This window comes from Hippopotamus amphibius, chromosome 7, assembly GCF_030028045.1.
Source record: "Hippopotamus amphibius kiboko isolate mHipAmp2 chromosome 7, mHipAmp2.hap2, whole genome shotgun sequence".
Lineage (NCBI taxonomy): Eukaryota > Metazoa > Chordata > Mammalia > Artiodactyla > Hippopotamidae > Hippopotamus > Hippopotamus amphibius.
In genome coordinates, this window is record NC_080192.1 from 107,393,156 (window position 1) to 107,412,858 (window position 19,703).

Consider the following 19,703-nt stretch of genomic DNA (forward strand, 5'->3'; position numbering starts at 1 on the left):
GGGAGGGGAATAGAATCCTTTAATAACATAGCCCCTGACCCAGGCTGGACTTGTGCCACAGGAACGACTGTGCTAAGGAATATTGCTTTAAGAGTTTTTTTTTTTTTAACAAACATTAATTATTTTCAGTCTTTAATGCCATGGAATAAAGATCACTGGACCACTTACCTCTCACAGGTTGGAAGAACAATAAAAACTGAGCAATTTAGTGGCTCTTAGTTCTTTGATGCAATAGGTGAGGAAAACTATTACATCCATTCAAGTCTCCCACGCCTGCGAGATTACTATTATTATGAAAAACAACTATTATTTTTGTTATTATTACTATACTAATTATTATTATTACTATTATTATTATATAATTAGTAGTTACAGTATTATTTCTTTTTTTTTTGGAGTATTATGATTTCTGAATTTATGAAAATTCATATGGGTTAGGCTACATTTAAGAACGTCTTATGAAGAGTACCATCACTGAGAATTTATAATAAAAATACAGTTGTAAGGAGGATGTTTAAAAATGATGTTTATAAAAACATCTATCTGTACAAAATCTAATTGCAGATAATTCTCGTGTATTCACTAGAGCAGTTACCGCAAAGGCTCTCAGTGTTAATAGCATCTAATTAGTCTGGTGTCTATTTTTGTATTTTCATAAAACCTAAAATTGTGTTTACTAGAAAATGTCGTCAATTTATACTCTAAAGGTATTGAGGTAGATGGTGTTCCCTTTCCACCCTTCCCTGCGATAACCCTTATTAGTGAGGTTCTACTGTAATAAATATTCGCAGGGCAGTTTGTAAGAGTTGAAGACAATTATAAAGGTAGAGAAAATATAGATGTCACTCTGATCCAGTTTGGTAAAAAGCAAAGATAAATACTCTACACTGCAATCTTGTAGAGGAATTTTCTTTATGGGGAATTATATCGCAATTTGTTTCTTCTAGCCTTTACTTTTTCTTTCATCTATTCCAAATGATGTATACGTTTGGATAGCTTGGTGTCACTGTAAGGTCAACTGTTGGCAGAGAATGGCTGGCATTACAGTTTTAAGCCTTAATTGCAATAGCAAGATAAAAGACCTAGAGGGAAAAAAGTAGAAAGGGATAATTGGTCTGCTAATGACCATCGTCTGTCCTGTACCTGCACGTGACAAGTGTGGCTGCATGCTTCAACCAAGCAATGCAGTCACTTTGGCAATGCATTCATATCAACCCGAGAGAGGAAAAAAACACCAAAGCCCTCTTGATTTTCCTTCATTACATGTCATCGGCTCAATGAACCATTATATAAATACACATATTGTGAAATTCTGATCAATTATCGCTTTGTCATCTCTGGCTTCTCTTAAGATTTATGGCTGTTAATTATTAATTTGTTTGCTCTACATAGCATTTCTCTCCCCCGTTACAGCAGCATGCGTTTCTGAATCTGAACGTTCTTCTGTGTTTGCCCCATTTCAGTATTGCTTACTAACATTTAATATATTTTGCTTTTGTTTTTTTATTTTGCTGACAAAGTTGCATTGATGAAAGCTGACTTGCAAGGTAGATAGCCCTGTGTGTATAAAACAAGACTGAAACCCCATAATACACAATAGAAACCCTCAAAATAACATTTTTTACATTTTTTCAGTAACTGTTATTTGGGTGCAGTTTTCATTTTCTCCCCTTCTCGAATGTTGTGCAAGAAACCTCATTTTGTAGCATAGTTTTCATAAAGGCTTTCAGTCTTGAATATGTTTGTATAGTGATTATCTTTAGTGCTTTGATCATCCTTTTTTTAGTTCTTTGTTTTTCCGTGTTCTAGTTATGATTCTTTAGAAATAGACTAGCGTTCTTTTTACTTGTATGTTAAATGGGGGCATGTCAGTATGCAGAGTTTTTAATTTTATGTTTAATTGCATGTAATTGTTGAAGCATGTGAATTGATACTTGCCAACATACCTATCCAAAACACCCAGCAATCATAACTTTATTCATAGTTTGTGCAGGAAAACTTCTAGAAACTTGTAGGACATTTTTGCATAACTTTCTTCAGTTTTTTTTTGCCAATCTTTATCTCAGTTTCATGAAGTTATAATCTCCATCTCTCGTGGTGTCTCTACCCATTGGTCAGAAGTTAAGGAGATCCATGCATTTTTCTAAAATCCAAACAGTGAGAGAGAATTATTGACGATGGAATGAGATTACCTGCTACCAGGATCATACTGGAAGCTATGTGCTTGCTTTTACTATCTGTTGGTTTAGTTTACTATTATGACGTATTTTGTCCTATATTTGAAACTTCAGAAAACCTTCGTATTACAGCTTCTCTGCTCCTAATTCAGGTGTATGAACTAGAGCTGTCCAAACTAGTTTGGTCACGTAATTTGAGGTGTTGGCAACTACTATATGTGACCTAGCTCATGTGTAAAATACTTTTGGATTTTTTTAAAGAACCCAAGTTTCTTTTGGGTTGTTTTGCAGGGCCCAGCACAACCTGCCAGGAGGACTCATGTTCTAACCAAGGCGTGTGCTTGCAGCAGTGGGACGGCTTCAGCTGTGACTGTAGCATGACTTCCTTCAGCGGGCCACTCTGCAATGACCGTAAGTACCGCTCTGAGTGTGGGCTAATGCTCGTCATTGCTTTCAGTTACCGTCTGATACCCTGGGTCTAAAGTTGGGGGTCTTTATATTATCCATGAATAACTTAAACTGCCATACCCAGGAGAAGCATTTGGTTCTACAGAAAGGACATGTTTGAAATACTAAAGTATCAATCAAGGATGCCATTAGCCAAAATCTGTGATGATGGTGATTCTTTGGTCTTCAACTCTTTGTTGGAATTTTTTTAATTGATAATGGTCACCTTGTTGAAAGTAATTATTTAATTTCCTGTATACGACACTTCTCCCATAGTTTTTGAAAGAGACTTCATGTTGTTTTCTAGTAAATAATATTCAATTTCATAAGATTATATCTTGAGGGCTGGAATTTTAGTGAATTGACAGGTCTCATTATGTTTTTCTCTCTACATCTCTTCAAGCCCATACTGCCTTTTAAACAGTACTTTAAACTTTGTCCTTCAACTGCTCTCCTTCATATTTTAGCCACTTGTGTTTGTGATTTTTCCTCTTTACTCTCACAATAGAAGCATGACAAAGAAACAGCATTCATTTTATATTATGGAATATCTGTCAGTGCCTAATTTATGTGATAGCATTGTGAATTTTGAGAGTAAATTAACTGGTATGTGGGATGAAGTTCTGTTTCTTAACTTTCAAATAGATACTGCTTTATAACATTTCATCAAAATGATAAAAGGATTTCCTACAAAACAGTGCCTTCTACTCTATTGAGAAAATATATCTGACAAAGCCTTCTGGTTCTAAAATAGAGTCCATGCTTACGTTGTAAATGCTACAACATTTAAGAAAATGCTCTAGGATGGTGGGATGGCAGATGAGATGATTGAAGGTTTGGGCTTCCAGGCAAAGGCTGAGCTTGAGTATGGGTTTAAAGAAAGGCTAGAATTTGTTCATTTTGACCTTTATCTATTTGAGACTATGTTCATGTCAGTAGATATGGGTATCATAAGGTTGAGGATGGTGTCAAACTAAAATATGTTATTGAACTGAGTTGTTGCAGCCTGGCAATATAGTACAATTCCCTAGCTATCTTCAAGTTTCCTATCCGAAATATTGAATGTAGGAAGAATAAGCAACTAATACAAAGTAAATAGTACTTGGAGGAGACATGTAAAGATCACACCACCACAGAAGAAATATTTAGTCTTCATCCTACCAGTGACCTCTTCCATTACAAGAATTACAAGAAACTTGAAGCCACAAACATATATTCAAAGCATCACACATTTTTGCAAATCAAATCACTCTTACAAACATTCAACCACATTTGAAGTTATATAAATAACCTATGTAAAGACTCAGTAAATACTTATGTGTACATAAAGCAAAGCAAATCAAAGAACCTATATATCCTTTTAATAAAGATATGTATATATGTAAATAAAATAGTAACTTCCTGCAGTTGCTACTGCCCTGGAGAAAATAACATCAACTTATTTTCCATTAGGACAAATAGAAGACTGATAATTTGTTATGATTCTATTATGACAATTTTAAAATGCTGAGTATGATCCTGACAGATGTAGCTGAGAGAGCATTGTTTTTGCATGAAACTGGTTTTCATTTTGCTAAAGAACTTTCTCTGCCAAACTTTGTGCTTAGTCTAGTTTCCATGTTTTACAAAGCAGTTGTTATTTGGTTGTGTCAGATTGCGTATCCTCTTATATCAGTTAAGTATGAAGAATATAATTTTCTCTGTGTATTTGCTAGACATTTCCTAAAGGAACAGCAAGATCCCACCTTAAGTATCATGCTGTCTTCAAATCATTTATATAGAAAATTATTTGAATGCTGCTCTCGGGTGATAGCAGTGGTGATGACGATAAGGTGATTTGTTATTTTCTTGTAAATAAAGTAACTGTCATTCAATAAATATGTCTCCTGATATGCCTCTAGCACAGATCAGCATTAAAATTACTTTGGAGGGCTCTCAGAATACATGCATTTTGATTAAATCATTATCTCTTTGTGGGTTTTCTGGAAATGTGAAGTCGTTTTCTTGGTTTGTACATTGGTGTTTTGGTGGTGAGGATATGTAGGTATAAATCAGTATTTAAAAGCAAATTTTATTTTCATATCAGCTCTAATTTGTATAAGGTACAATAGTGACAGCTACCTTGAAGACATGCAATTGATATGACAATCAAAGTAGCGTGCCACATTTTCTTCACTTTTTAAATTGATCAAAATTAACCTTATCTCTACATCTCACTGTTTTTCTGTAAGTTGCACAAATAAAATTAGTGTGATTCCTGGGATTTTAATGAGCTCCTTTTCTGTAAAAAGGTTGACTTTTTTTTTTCTTTTTTTCATGAAACCATTTAGGACATTTTGTTTCTTAATGAAATTTTCTTCTCCAGCTTAGATATTTATCCATAAGTTCTGTGGCTACAGTTCTCAACTGCACAGAAAACAAAAAAAAAGGAAAATAGAAACAAAATGTTTTTTAAAGAAAGGGAAAGACACCACATTGCGGACGAGATTCCCCACCCTCACCCCCCATAGACCTTCTAAATGTCATCTCTCTGATAAGTTTCTTAGACTTAGAGTAACTATAAGATTTTATTTACGTTAGCCTGGAGACATAATTAACAGTGGGAAGAAGGGAATGCTTTTTCCCTTGTAAGTGTAGTCTTGGGTAAATCATACTAATTAATGAAGTTAAAGGAATCTTTCAAAAAAATAGGTACTTCGGCAAAGGGATGCCAAAGGCTACTTTTAAAGAAAAGTGTTTGTGAAACCTTTTCTTCCCTGGAAAGTTGCCATCTAAAGGACCTACTCATTGACAGAAATAATTGCTCTGAGTGTGTGTGTGCGTGCGCGCGCGCGTGTGTGCATGCGTGTGGTGTAGTGTATGCAACTCCTCAGTTCTTCCACATCTGTACCATATTTTAGGTCCCCAGTATAATTCTGGCTCATGGTAGCAATATCCTGGTTGAGATTCCGCCTTCTTATCTCTCCCTCATCCAGTCCATCCTATGCCTCCTTACCAGTTTTTTTCTTTCTTCCTGTTCTCCCTAGTTTCAATATCACCAGCTCTTCCTGATTCTCCTAACCAGAGGCAATGCTTTCCCTCCTCTGATCCATACAGAACTTTGTTTACGCTATTTTATCAGCCTTCACTTTCCACCTTACAGTTATTTATGTTTGGTCTTATTTCCCAGGAGCAATAATCCTTTATTTGGCAGGGGGTGTCGCAAGCCCAATGTTTTGCACCTTCTGTTGCATGTAACTGGTGATAACAGTAACTCACTAAATCAGTGCTGACTAGATGCATGAATCTTGCCTGAGGATTTCTAGTACAGCCTCAGTGGCCAACAATACTCTGCAGATTCACCAGTTTGGAGTCCATGAACCTCCATGGTCTGACCCTAGCTTTCGTTTTCATTCTTATCTATTGCAGAACCTTGTCCATGTGGCATGTTACCACCAACTAACTTACGGTGTCTGAGCAACGTTATACTTTCCCAATTTCCTCAGCATTGCTTATGCTAAGTTTTCCTCCTGGGGAATGCACTCCTTCCACCTAGAATGCATTCCTTTCACTATATCCGCTTGAAGAAATGTAATTTCATTTTTCAGTCTTTACCGAAACTGTTTCATCCCATGGACACGTCCCTGGTCCTCTGAGCTGGACTTACTTTCCCTCTTCTGAAATTTTAGAGCATCAGTTTTTGCACTGACCACTTAGATTTGTGAACTTTCTCTTGGATGTACCTACTTACTGAGTGCATGCTGTGTGCCAGGTCTGTGTTAAAAGTTTACATTCATTACATTAAATCTATATATCACCTATTCGTGCTCGTACACACACGCTACAACAGTCCTTTTCTGCTTCTACCCTGTGGTCCAGAATAGAATGCAGCCATACTAGCTAATTTAATGTCAGGTTGGGAAAGATGAATATGGCTTTAACCACGTGGAAAGTAGGGAACATAATAACATTGTCACATTACATTAGTGTAGAAGTGTTGTGTGTCAAATTACAGTTTAGCTTCAATGGTGTCTGTTACCATAAGGGATTAATACATCATAGTGCTATTATTTTGGTGCTAGGAGGGTGTGGGAGCACTGCCATTCAAAGATTATTCTCAGAATTCTAAACTTTGCCAAAAGAAAATCTTCCTGATGGGAATTCATTGTATCTTTTGTATGAGAATTAGAATTGTCCATTGAAACAAGGATGAAATACATTTGAGTGTGACTTGTTACCTTAGCATTTTAAAATATCTTCAGCTTTGTTTCTCACCTCCTTTTGTTGTTTGAAAAGAGAATCCAATACCCAGTATCTGAGAATCAGCTTCAGAACTACTGGAAATGAATCATAACATACATAAAAATAACTTTAATCAAAGTAACATTATTTCTCCCCCATGTGGAGCTGCCAGTAGTGTTCAGCTGTGAGCTGATTTGCTACTGATGCCATTTATGGCTGAATAACATTCAGCAATTAGCTGTGTCCACAACCAGATCCTCATTGTGAGTGTGATGAATCTTATTAACCTTGAATCATTCAAGCATTTCTAAATGGCAGCCCTGAAGTTGTTGAAAGCAATTCATAAGTAATATTTACTGATAGTGCTTTAGAAGAACTATCTGGGGTCAGACCTGTCTTAGGTTAAACCGTAAAGGATTAAAATATTGTTCATACTGAGTCAGAAAATGCAATAAAAGACAGAACAGAAAGCATAATGTATGATAGAGAAATGTACTATATAATAGAAGTGCTATCTTCTGCTATTTTATATGAATTTACCTTTGTTCTTCTGGTTGGTAATAGACATCATAAAAGTAAATGCATAAAAAGAAGCATTAGTCTCTTTTCATATTGCAATTGGGCAATCAAATGACAGTTTTAAGCTGTATCTATATAAGAAAATTTAAGTGGGAAGAAAAACCCCCAAACAGTGGAGTGTAGAGTATTGCTGTATTTGAATTATTTAGATTAGTCCCATATATTTTACAGCAGCTGAATGAGCCATGATTCTAAGAAGCCGTTTGCTCTATGTAACTGGTACCAATTTGGCCCTAGAAGTCAAGAAAGAAGGCCTAATTGATTTTGTTTTCTTACCCCTGCTAGTACTCTCTCATTTTTCTGGCTTGCTTAAAAATCTGACTTTGTGGATCTTGATTTGGCTCTTACGTTGGTGCCCTTCATTGCCAGCCTTATATAAATACGAAGGTGGCCTTTGATGTGGTAATGCTGTCATATCCCACCAGAATCCAACTACACCAGGGCTCTATGGAGAGAAGGTTTTACCAGTCACCTTTGTTAACTATCTTTAAAGGGTTACGGTGTCTCCGGTTCTCACTAGATGCTATTTCAGAGAGCTCTGTGACCCTAGTCTCTGTCTGGGTAATTTTCTTTTCATGTGAGTGCATTTTGCTCAGGCATCTCACTTTGCTGTTCCGCAGAGCAACACAGCAGGTGCAGAATCCAGGCTGGGGTGGGAGACTGCCTGAATCGGAGCTGCTCATTTTTGAAACTTGAGTCCTTTGGGTTTACTCTTACTTTTTAAATGAATTTTACTTCCCCAGAAATGATGCATTGAAAGCCCTTGTGAACAAACTGAAGGTTTATCATGGTGAATTCTCAGAATCCTGCATATACAAAATAAGTGTAAGCAATAAATAGTTTAACACCCGTTTATTAACCAGGAAGATATGTGAAGAGGGGACAAGGTTAGATAATTCTCCAGCTTTATAGCACCGGATTATTGTGGGTAAATCTTTAAAAGAAGGAGTGTAAGATTAGAAAGAATAAGTTTAGTCTTTGTGAAATAGATATTTGATTTAAAAAAAGAATGAAATCGTAATTGAACTTGGAAGGAAGCGGTTGGATCAGGCATAAGTTGTTTATATAGTTTGTTACTGTGGATATACCTGACTAGTACATAAGAAGGACTACAGAATATTTCTATGTAGATCACACCAACATATTTTAATGTGAATCACATAATTAATAAGTATTATATGCATGTTGTTTATGTATTATAAACCTTAACTTTTCACGAAATATTATTTTCAATTTACAAGTGAGGATATTGAGGCGTGGGTAGTTTAAGTAACTTCTTTGGGCTGAAAATGGTAGTAATTGGCAGAGGAAGAATTTTAATGTAAGTTTGTCTAAGTTCAAGCCCACGTTCTTACTTGAACCCACGATTCTTCCCGGAAGGGGATAGATGCTGAAATTCCCCGGATGCGGAATTCCCCAGAGATGTTATTAATGACTGATATTTAACGTTGTGGATTTTTCTTCCATCCTCCTCTGACTCTTGGTTCTTATATTTAAGTTTAAACATGAAATATGCTCTTCCTCTCAACTGCTCAGTTCTGCTTCCAAAAATGAGTTAAAAATTCATAGCTGTTTAAAGCATACTGTCATTAACTTTCAGTTCTGTTATAAAAAGGTACCGATTATGAAATAGAGATGGGAATTTTCTGTCATGTTTCTATGACAGCCTGGGTTTCTCAAAAATAATAATTTAATATTTGATAACGAAGTCAGGTAAAATACTTCCCAAGATTCTTTTACTTGCGTCAGATTCACAGTGTGTATTATGGGAAAGGGGGAGCAAAGATTCAGAATTGTGCTGACCACCGAATAGGTACCAAGTGTTTGATTATGTTGATTACATCTCAGTTTTCTCTTTATGCAGTGTTGAGGCGGAAAGGAAAAAAAGGAAGTCAGAGGTTAGCAGTGTGGTTTTTAAAGGTTTTTGGAAGATTCACAGGGATAACACAAGAGAATGCATGAAGCCCAAGTCGTGAAAAGTGCCTATAGGATTACTAGTAAAGACCAAGGACCCCCTGTTTTTGTAGGGAAGGGAAAGAAAGCTCAGGGGAAATGTGCAGAGTCCAGAAAAAAAGGTCATGATAAAAATAATGTTGTGCTTGCATTAACGAATAATTCTAGTCGTAAGGGAAAAAATATTACTGTGAAGAAAATGCACCTTGCCCAGCCATCTTTCTTCCTTCCCTGAACAAAGCATTCTGTGTCTTTAATAAGATTTACTGTAGCAATTAAAAAGTGTAGGAATCTTTTATGGGGAAGAATTACGGTCTCCTCTGCAGCTCAGTGCTGTTGTACATTGTTACTTCTCTGGTAGCATTCTACAGCAGCATAAAGTACAAGAGTGGTTGTTAGCTCTGGGTATTGTGGAGTATATGATTTTAATGACCCTAACGATCTAAATTCACATCTCTCAGAATATGGCCTGTAGAGCTTGAGGCTGAATCTCCCCAGGATTTGGTGAGGTAGGAAGGTACAAAGGTGTTTCTTAACTTGAAATGGTTTCAGAATGAAACAAGTTTCATAAAAGGATGAGCTGATATAGAAGGATGTTAAAAAAAATGGGTGGTGAACAAGGAGGAGGCTGTGTTTGACAGAGACAGTGGAAACTGTGTTCACGTAGGTGTGAATGCTTCTTATAAATATATAACATATGACCCTTTAGGGAGAGAAACAGATGGAATATGTAGCAGAAAATAAAGAATACATTTTGCTTGGTTTCTTCACTCAAATGGTACAGGGTGTATTTTAATATTTGGCATCTCCTGTTGGGAAGCTTTCAGGGCCTCATCTGGATTCCAGCAGCTCAGGGCAATTGGGAATAGTGCTGGGTAAAAGCAAGCCTTTGAATATGATTGCTAAACTTCTCCAGGTCGTGACTTGATGCATAAATATTTCAGCCATGTTTCCACGTCAAGTCCTTGATGGTCATTTGAATGCCTAACATGCAGGAATCCAGAACCAAGGATCTGGATTCATGAAGTCATCACACCCTCAGAGTGTTTTGGGTTCTGAAACCGTGGGGTCCATCTTCCATCTTCCATGACATCAATCATGAATCTGCTCTCCTAGGTCCTATTCAGGGCAAGTGCTCCATTTTACTAAATTAAAAACAGAAAAGTGTCAGAGAAATATCATTTCCTCTCAGCCTCAGGAGACATCACAGAAGTAATTAAACTGGATTTTGGTGTGTCAGGCACATTCCTTTTATTGACAGTGACAATAATTCTGTAAATCAGAACTTGGCAGCATTTTCAGTGTTGTTGAAGTGCGAAATATAAAAACCTAAGGTTCTTAAAATTAAATCTTGTGAAACTAAAATTGATCTATGGAGTACAGTACGAGAGGCTGCTGCCTGATTTGTGAAGGCAGTCTCTCTTCTGGAATTCAGTGCCTACAAGGTAGATGATGATGATACTTTTTCTTTAATGCTCAGTCCCTGAAAGCTGTATTGGTGTAAAACTAAATGGAGCCTTCAGTACAGGCTGTCATTTATGGTTTTAAGGTCACTTGGAAAATCCTCTCCCTGTAACCACAATATCTCCTTTTCTAACGTTACCAGTAGGTTTTCTTGACATTCATTTCCCAATTCTTGTATTCTTTCACTCAGCATTTTAGGTTCTCCATAATCTTGCTCAACAAACACAACTGTATACCATGTCTCGTATGCTTAGACATCAGCTCTTAGATACCAACATGTAGAGAGACACACAGGTGTAGTTACTGAATGTTCTCTGTGTGTTCACCTCTGCTGAACGAGTCCCTCTTCTGACTGTCCTCTTCCTCCCCAACTTCCACTCTGCCTAAGAAAATTCAGTCCATCAAGGTGACCCAGCTCAGATCAAGTTTGTCTGGAGTAGGACAGTCTTCAGTTAGTGGGTGATTTATCAGCTTCTGAGTCTCCAAACAGTTCCTGTCTAACAGGTGTCTTTTTATGTGTGTATGCCTTTACTTCCCAGCTGTCTTTGACATCCCATTCTTCTGTTTTTGATATTATTTCTCACAGTAGATCTTCTGCAATACTTGAAGATTGGTGCCTTGAAGCCTCCACTAGTTAGTTACCTGACTTTTTAAAGACTTTATTTTTTAGAGAAGTTTTAGGTTCACAGCAAATTAAGAGGAGAGTAAAGAGATTTCCCGTATGCCCCCCCCCCACTCCCCTGCCGATCCCCACACATGCATGGCTTTCCCATTACCAACAGCCTGTCACCAGAGTGGTACATTGGTTACAATTAATGGACCTACACTGACACATCATAATCACCCAAAGTCTGTAATTTACAAGTTACCTGATATGTGTGCCCATCCCTAAACTTCTTTACACACACACACACACACATTATATATCTGTCAGTGATAGTGTATTATGTTTTATCATGTTACTGTAAATACATTTTTCATTATCTTTATTCTTAATAGTAAAGACCCATGTGGAATTAGAATCTTACGCAGCTAGGAAGAAAGTGTGCCTTGAGTAAAGATGTGTGTGTTTATCTGGGGGGATGTGGGTAAGTTTGTGTGCGTGTGCATGTACTATGTGCATGTACCATGGGAGATGGATTTAAAAACATCACTTTTTATTTTCTTCAGATTCTGCTGACATCCTGCTTTGTATATTATCACATTAAATCTAACAAATTCTGAGACCTTTAGGTATTTCAAAATAACTATTTTTTTGTTCAGTTTTCTTTTTTCTCATTAATTAGTTGATACCTGTGGGAATAATCACATCATGATGAAATGCTACACTGCTTATTTGATCTTTTCTAGCTAAGCTTTACGATTTTGCGATGTTGGGGTGCTTTTATAGCAATCACATGAACTCTCTGAGGGGGAAATGATACTATTTCTCCTGTAATAGCATATCACTTGTGTGCCCTGATTTAGTTAGTCCACCAATGTCCTTGAAGAATTCTCTAAATGTTGCCTTTGCAACAGCTCTGGAAGAGCCAAGTGCCCACATGATGTTATAGAGATGGAATTCAAAATATTCTTGTTTTTTTCCTTTCCATATTAGATAGGATGAAGATAGCATTTGTGTATATAGCTGTACCAAGTACAAGAGGCTCACCTGGCCCTACTGCTCTGGTTCAGTATTTTAGGAGAATTTGCCTAATTTCAGCTTAATAGAATGATGAACATCTCCTACCTTGTTTGAAAAGTTCCCATTCATACTACTCATGCTGTGAAAAATCTAGTTCAAGGCAAGATTTTCCCTGCAATGTAAGGAAAATGACTAAATCCAGGTGTACATCTCTTTATTCATATTTTTGGGGATTCTTCTGAATAATACTCTGATAACTGGTTTGGATTGGAACACAGAGTATTATTCTTACATGCAAACACATTTTCACCTAAAAGAAAATTGAATCAACAGACCACTATCAAAAATGCCATTCATATGAGATAGTGTGTTCTTCACATGGCAACTTTTATCCATTGCTGAAAATGTTTATTGATACAATGTATAAAATTGTTAGGTAACTAACAAGAACCTACTGTACAGCTCAGGGAACTCTACTCAGTGCTCTTTGGTGACCTAAATAGGAAGGAAATCCAAAAAAGAGGGAATATATGTATACGTATAGCTGATTCACTTTGCTATACAGTAGAAACTAACACAACATTGTAAAGCAACTATACTCCAATAAAAATTAATTTTAAAAAATAAAATGTTCCATGCTTACCTACCCTTTCCACCTTCTAAATAAATGTGATCCCATTTCCCTTCTCATTAGCAAATAGCCCATATCTAGTAAGATCTTCATTTTTCCTTATCTTTACTCACAAAGAATGATTCATGTGTGGATCATTCAGTATGTGACCTTGAATAAGTCACTTGAGTTTGTGAGCCTCAATTTCCCCATTATAAAATGAGGGATTTGGTTTGCCTGGTCTTTAAGGTCCCTGGAGCTCCAAGGGTTTGTGATTCGTTGTCACCATATTTTTTCTCTTCTTTTCCCCAACCCCAGACCTATTTTTACTCATGTTTAAGGCTCTTCTAGGTCACAGCCTACAGTTAGTCACACAACCCTAAGCTTAAGCTATATTTTAGCCGAAGACCTTTCCTGCCAAGTCCTATAAAAAGGAGGAACTTGGGAAAAGAAATCTGATTAATGGGATGTCTTTCTCTTTGAGAAAAGAAACTTTGAATTCGTCTTGAAACACAAGGCAATGTCATCCACTATTTGTTTCTTTCATGTTTGTATAGCTATTTATTTACAGCTCCTTTTAGATATCTATTTACATCAAATCTGTTAAGCTGAAAATTTTACTGATGTAGGGATCATGCCTGTGTACTCGCTTAGCTAAATGTTGAATGTAATTATTAATAGTACTTAAATACTTTTCAGTGATAAAAAAACAATATAACGAGGAGTGTATAATTGTTAATATGATCAGAATATTTACTAATTGAACATTTACTATGTGCTGGGTTTTTCATATTAAATTTTTTAATTCTCCTACCCTTCTATCATAAGAATTATGACATCTATGTTACAAAAGTTGTATCTAAGGTAAAGAAGTATTCCCCTGTTCACATGTTAATAAGAATAAGAATTCAGGCTTGTCTCACTTAAAATTCCATGGTCTGCCATCAAGAGATGACATCATAGTCTCTTAGTACTGAATAAAGTAGTCAAATTGAGAGGATTCACATGCTTTACTTCCATTTCAAATGTTTTAGAACACACACAAAATGAATTAATACATGCAAACTTCCTCAATATAAGAAATTGTAAAAATGAGGAAGAACTGATACGAATCATGTTTAGTCCTATTTTCTCATCTAAATCACTCATCTTCAGGCCTGTACTGATACATATTAATGCATAGGACCAGCACACTTAATGAGAGTTTACAAAGGCTGGAGCTTCAGAGAGGAAAACCTTTCTATGCAAATCCTTCAGTGAATGAGCAGATTTTAAAAATGATGCTTAAGACGTAGAATATAGAACATCCTGAATAACCCAGGAAATTATGTTTTCTCTATTTAAGATAGTGAAAATTTGGGATGTTGTTAAAAAACATTCATGAAATGATAAACATATGATTTTTCCTAGTTAACAGGTTTCTGGTCTGTAGTTTTAGTGTGTAAGGAGGAAAAGGATCATCTTTAACAGTGGAACTAAACTTTCATGAAGTTGCCTCTTCCACCTGTAATTTCCATGCTTCTGAACAGATAATTTCCTTTTGCTGGAAACTACTATGATTTAATTTTAGTAAACTCTGTCTCTCCAGCTGATGCTTGTACTGTGTAGGAGACTTTAACACATCTGCTTCTGGCCTGAAACACTATCAGTCAGAAATGAGAAACAGTGTGAAAGCATTGTTCCACCTTCCAAGGGTCACTTGTACAGAAACAGAGGGCCTTGGTCTTAAGACTCTTCTGTAGGTTAGGAGCATATTTGCATGGTAAATTATCTGAATCTGAGACTATTATTAATTGTGCACTTACTAAGTACAAAATACTGTGAGATATATGGAAAGTGAAATGATTGGATCCTTGCCCGCAAAGGAGTTTTCATCTTGGAAGAATGATTCCCAAGACCCAGGGCAATAAGGAATATGGTCTGCTTTGTTTCATGAACTATCACAAGTGCTTACAACAATTCTTGGTGCTTAGTACATACTCAATAAATATTTATGCAATGAATAAAATTCATTGCTAATAACAAACTAGTAACTTAAGTACTCATTGTATGGTGCAAACAATTGCCATTCATGAAGAGGAGAGGGAAAGTAGGGTAGTGGGCTGGCTGCATGAAAGTGAGGTGGATCTCAGTTGGGTACAGGGAAGCAGGGAGGGCATTCCTTACAAGGGACATAATATGAGCAAAGGAGAATCTATAGATAAAATATTCACAGATCCAAACACATCTTTGGAGCATCACTATAACATCAAGTGCACTGATAAGCTCTGTGTATACAGAAATGAACAAAAGGAGGCTGTGGGTACCGTGGAAAGATTACAGACTTTGGAAACAAATAGACACAGAATTGCATTCTGACTGGCACATGGTACCTGTGTAGCCATCATCAAGTTGATTAACGTATCTGAGACTTGACTTCTTCATCTTTAAAATGAGGCCATGATAACAGATATTGCAAGGTTGTGTTGAGGATTATAGGTAATGTATATTCAGATACTTGCTGCACCTCAAACTGGTCAGCATTGGTATCTATTGCAATGCTGCCCTTGCCTTTGCTTTCAAGGAGCTCAGAGACAAGAGGAAATGACTGGTATATGTAAGAACATTACTGCTTTGCTCCTTCTGGGACTCCTATAATGCAAATGTTGGTGTGTTTAATGTTGTCCCAAAGCTTCTCTTAGACTGTCCTCATTTCTTTTTATTCTTTTTTTATATATTCTGTTCTGCAGCAGTGATTTCCACCAAGCTGTCTTCCAGCTCACTTATTTGTTGTTCTGCATCATTTATTCTGCTATTGATTTCTTCTAGTGTATTTTTCATTTCAGTGATTGTGTTGTTTGTCTTTAAATCTGCTAGCTCTTCATTAAACATTTCTTGATTTTTCTCAGTCTGTGCCTCCATTTTTTTTCTGAGATCTTGGGTCATCTTTACTGTCATTATTCTGCATTCTTTTTCAGGCAGATTGCCTATCTCCACTTCACTTAGTTGTTCCTCTGGAGTTTTATTTTGTTCCTTCTTCTGGAACATATTCTCTGCCATCTCATTTTGTCTAAATTTCTGTGTTTGTAGGCTCCATTCTGCAGGCTGCAAGATTGTAGTTCTTCTTACTTCTGGTGCCTGCCCCCTGGTGGGTGAGGTTGGTCCAGGGGCTTGTGCTGGCTTCCTGGCAAGAGGGACTGGTGCCTGCCCACTGGTAGGTGGTGCTGGGTCTTGTCCCTCTGGTGGGCAGGGCCATGTCAAGGGATGTGTCCAGAGGTGACTATGGGCTCAGTCTATCTGTTGATGGGTGGGGCTGTAGTCCTAACCTGTTAGTTGTTTGGCCTGAGGTGTTCCAGCACTGGAGCCTGCAGGCTGTTGGGTGGGGCCAGGTCTTGGTGCCAAAATGGCAACTTCCAGGAGAGTTCACACCAAGGAATATTCCTAAGGAATATTCCTTGCCCCTGTAGTGGGCCACAGCTGACCCCTGCCTCTCCAGAAGACCCTTCTAATATCCATAGGTTGGTCTGGCCCAGGCTCCTATGGAGTCACTTGCTTTGCCCTGGGTCCCAGTACATGTGTGTGCCCTCCAAGAGTGGAGTCTCTATGTCACCCAGTCCTGTGGAGCTACTGCACTCAAGTCCCACTGGCCTTCAAGCCGAATGCTCTGGGGCTCCTTCTCCCAATGCCAGACCCCCAGGCTGGAGAGCCTGATGTGGGGCTGAGAGCTCTCACTTCTCTGGGAGAAGCTTTGTGATATAATTGTTTTCCAATTTGTGGGTTACCCACCTGACAGGTATGGGATTTGATTATTTCACAAATGTTCCCCTCCTATCATCTCATTGTGGCTTCTTCTTTGTCTTTGGATGTAGAATATCTTTTTTGATATGTTCCAGTCTTTTTTGTTGATGGTTGTTTAGCAGTTAGTTGTGAGTTTGGTGTTTTTGTGAGAGGAGGTGAGCTTAAGTTCTACTCCACCGTCTTGTTTCCCTTCAATATTTTGCTTTTCAAAGTGTGGTCTGAGAAACAGAAGCACCTGCAAGCTTATTAGAGATGCAAACTCACAGACCTCCCCTCCCCCTACACACCTACTGAATCAGAATCTGCATTTAACAAGATCCCAGGTGATTCATGTGCACATTAAAGTGTGAGAAGCACTGCTCTAATAGAGGTATGTAACTAGGGCAGAGCAAAGAGTGACTAAGTAGACTTCAGCAACTGAGGAGAGACTTCTCTTAGAAAACAAAATCCAGAGGAATTCAGACAGAAATATTACATGTGAATGGAGTAACTTGTTTAGTAAATCCGAATTCCTGATTTGAAAAATTTGGTTTGGATTCACCTTCTTGACACCACTATTTTTACATCATGTTGACTTTTGGTAATCTCCAGCGGTTTAGCAGGTGAAATGAGTGCCAAGGCAACAGTTTTATCCAACTGAGGCTAATCCTTGCTTCTTGCTTCAATGCATTAGAAGGAATAAGCTCTAAAATCTAGGATTTACTGTGAACCTGTCCATAAGAGGTCTAAATCCACAAGCCCTCTCCCAAGAAACTCAGAATGCAGACATTTCATTGGATAGTCTAGTTTAATCACACAGGTCTTGGCAGACACTGCTTCTTTCTGGGCCAGTAAATGGGATAATGTAAGAGTTAGTCATTTGGTGCTCAGGAAAAAATAAATACCCAGTTTTCCCTAGGCCGTCCCTGAAGGCCTCTCTAGATTAACACTCATTTTCTTTTTAATGTTAGAATTGCTTCTATTTTATGTGGAGCCACGTGGTTCTGTGCACTGAGTTGGCAGGTGGCTCCAGTCCTGTAGTTATGATCTTGATTGTCAGCTGCCAAAGCACAAAAGAAAACTGTAGCAATCCACTCCGGTGGTCTTTAGTGAATTGTTGCATATGCTTTTTGCTATATCACTGCACATAAATCTCACAGTAGCAATAAAACTATTAGGGTAGTAAAAGATATGCATTTTAATTTTCATAAAAAGTGTCATAAAATTCAATTAACTATACTTTCCCAAATTGCAGTTCACTCTGGGAAGCCCTGGGTTTCCTAATCTGAAATTACACGTTCCTTTCACTTTTCCTAGGGACCTCCGTTGATGCTTTAATCATTACACCTACTCGACATCTTGCAACATTGTCATTTCTGGGGTCCCTTTGTCTCCTTATCTTTCTATAAATTTTCTCCTGCTTTTCTACCTACAGCTTTGTAGAGGCACTTCCAATACAGTTTTATTTATTTTTTTCCTATTGCCTTAATTGGAGGGAGAATGGGAGAATGAATAGCATAAGTAATCCACGCAGATTTAGGCATTGTAATTGCACGGAATGGAGGATGTTCTTTGGTGCTATATCCACAAGTAATGAGGAAAAAAACAGAGAGGTTTTATTTATTAGACTACAAAGAGAGTCTGACCAACTGCCACTTTGCTAATCTATAAAAGTGAACATTCCTCCCATATTTTTAGATTGTTCACCTTCTTCTCAAAAGTAGTTTAATAGCACAGACTAGAGAAGGTCTCCTGGTGTTCAGATTTTATTACTTTCACTGACTAAAGTGCAGTACATTTCCTAGTATAATTACAACCTCATTGTCACAATAAATGAACACAGTGTATTTTACGATACATTTTACTTGCTTATTATTATGTTTGTTCACACATTTCTCAGACTTAATAACCCATGGGGGGGCTTCTGCCAACATTGGTGAATGGAAATTAGTGAAGTTCTCTTTCATTTGTGGTGAGATTTTTATTTCAGTTGTACAAAAGCCATACTCAGAATAGATAGTAGATTTAGGGAATTTTTGAAATATCTGTAACTGTAATATCCCCTGCTCACTGTGTGGCTTTTCTAAATTTCACTACTAATCTCCCAGCATCCACAAAAGTGAGTATTAGTTAAATGCATTTTTAATGGAGACCAACTGATGTTCCTGATTATTTTACAAAACAAAATCAAAGAAAATCCTGACTGTCAATAGATCTCTCTTTTGAGATATATATTTATATTTGAGTTCAGATTCACCTTCTGCAGGACAGGGTTACTTTCTACATTTATGGTAGGGTCTGAAAATACATCAAAATATTCATTTGGTTTAAATAATTTGGAGTCAAAATATAAGATTCCAACCCTATTAGCATGGATATTTGAAAGATTGTCCATCCTGCTTGTTTCAGGACCATTACAGATCTTATCATAGACATCTAAAATGTAGCCTAACAATAATGAGATCTTTTTCTTTAAGGAGAGAATAAAGGAATTGCATGCCCTGAATCATGGTATGGTACTGACTTTCATAAAGATGCAGGGCATTTTTCCTCAAATCAGACAAGGCACAGTCATGTAGGCTTGGCCATAAAATAAGTAATTAGGTTCCAGCTTTCGGGCAAGTTTAAAACATATTTGTCTCATTATAAAGACAACACACACTTATAGAACCCTTGAGAAAATGTAGAACAAATAAAAGGCAAAACAAAACCACCTGCATTTCTACCGTTAGGCTTTGTCCCTTTAAAAGGAAGGTTTCAATTCAACAGCCAGGAAGTATTTACTTAGTATTTTCTATGGGTTTAACATTGTGTTAACTATTGAAAGAGAAAACAAAAGGAAACAAAGAAGTTAAATTTACTCTGTAGATAT

At 37.2% G+C, this 19,703-nt stretch overlaps 1 protein-coding gene across 19 annotated transcripts in view; it reads left to right on the forward strand.

Annotated features, from left to right (window-relative positions):
* NRXN1 (neurexin 1) overlaps positions 1 to 19,703 on the forward strand; it is a 1,070,346-nt gene that overhangs the window by 556,245 nt on the left and 494,398 nt on the right. For 18 of the 19 annotated variants that reach the window (XM_057740906.1, XM_057740886.1, XM_057740889.1 and 15 more), the window contains one exon: positions 2,469 to 2,588. In XM_057740906.1, the coding sequence (XP_057596889.1) occupies positions 2,469 to 2,588 (120 nt within the window). Of the gene's footprint in view, positions 1 to 1,520; positions 1,548 to 2,468; positions 2,589 to 19,703 lie in introns of all 19 variants that reach the window. The other variant, XM_057740888.1, reaches the window with a different exon arrangement.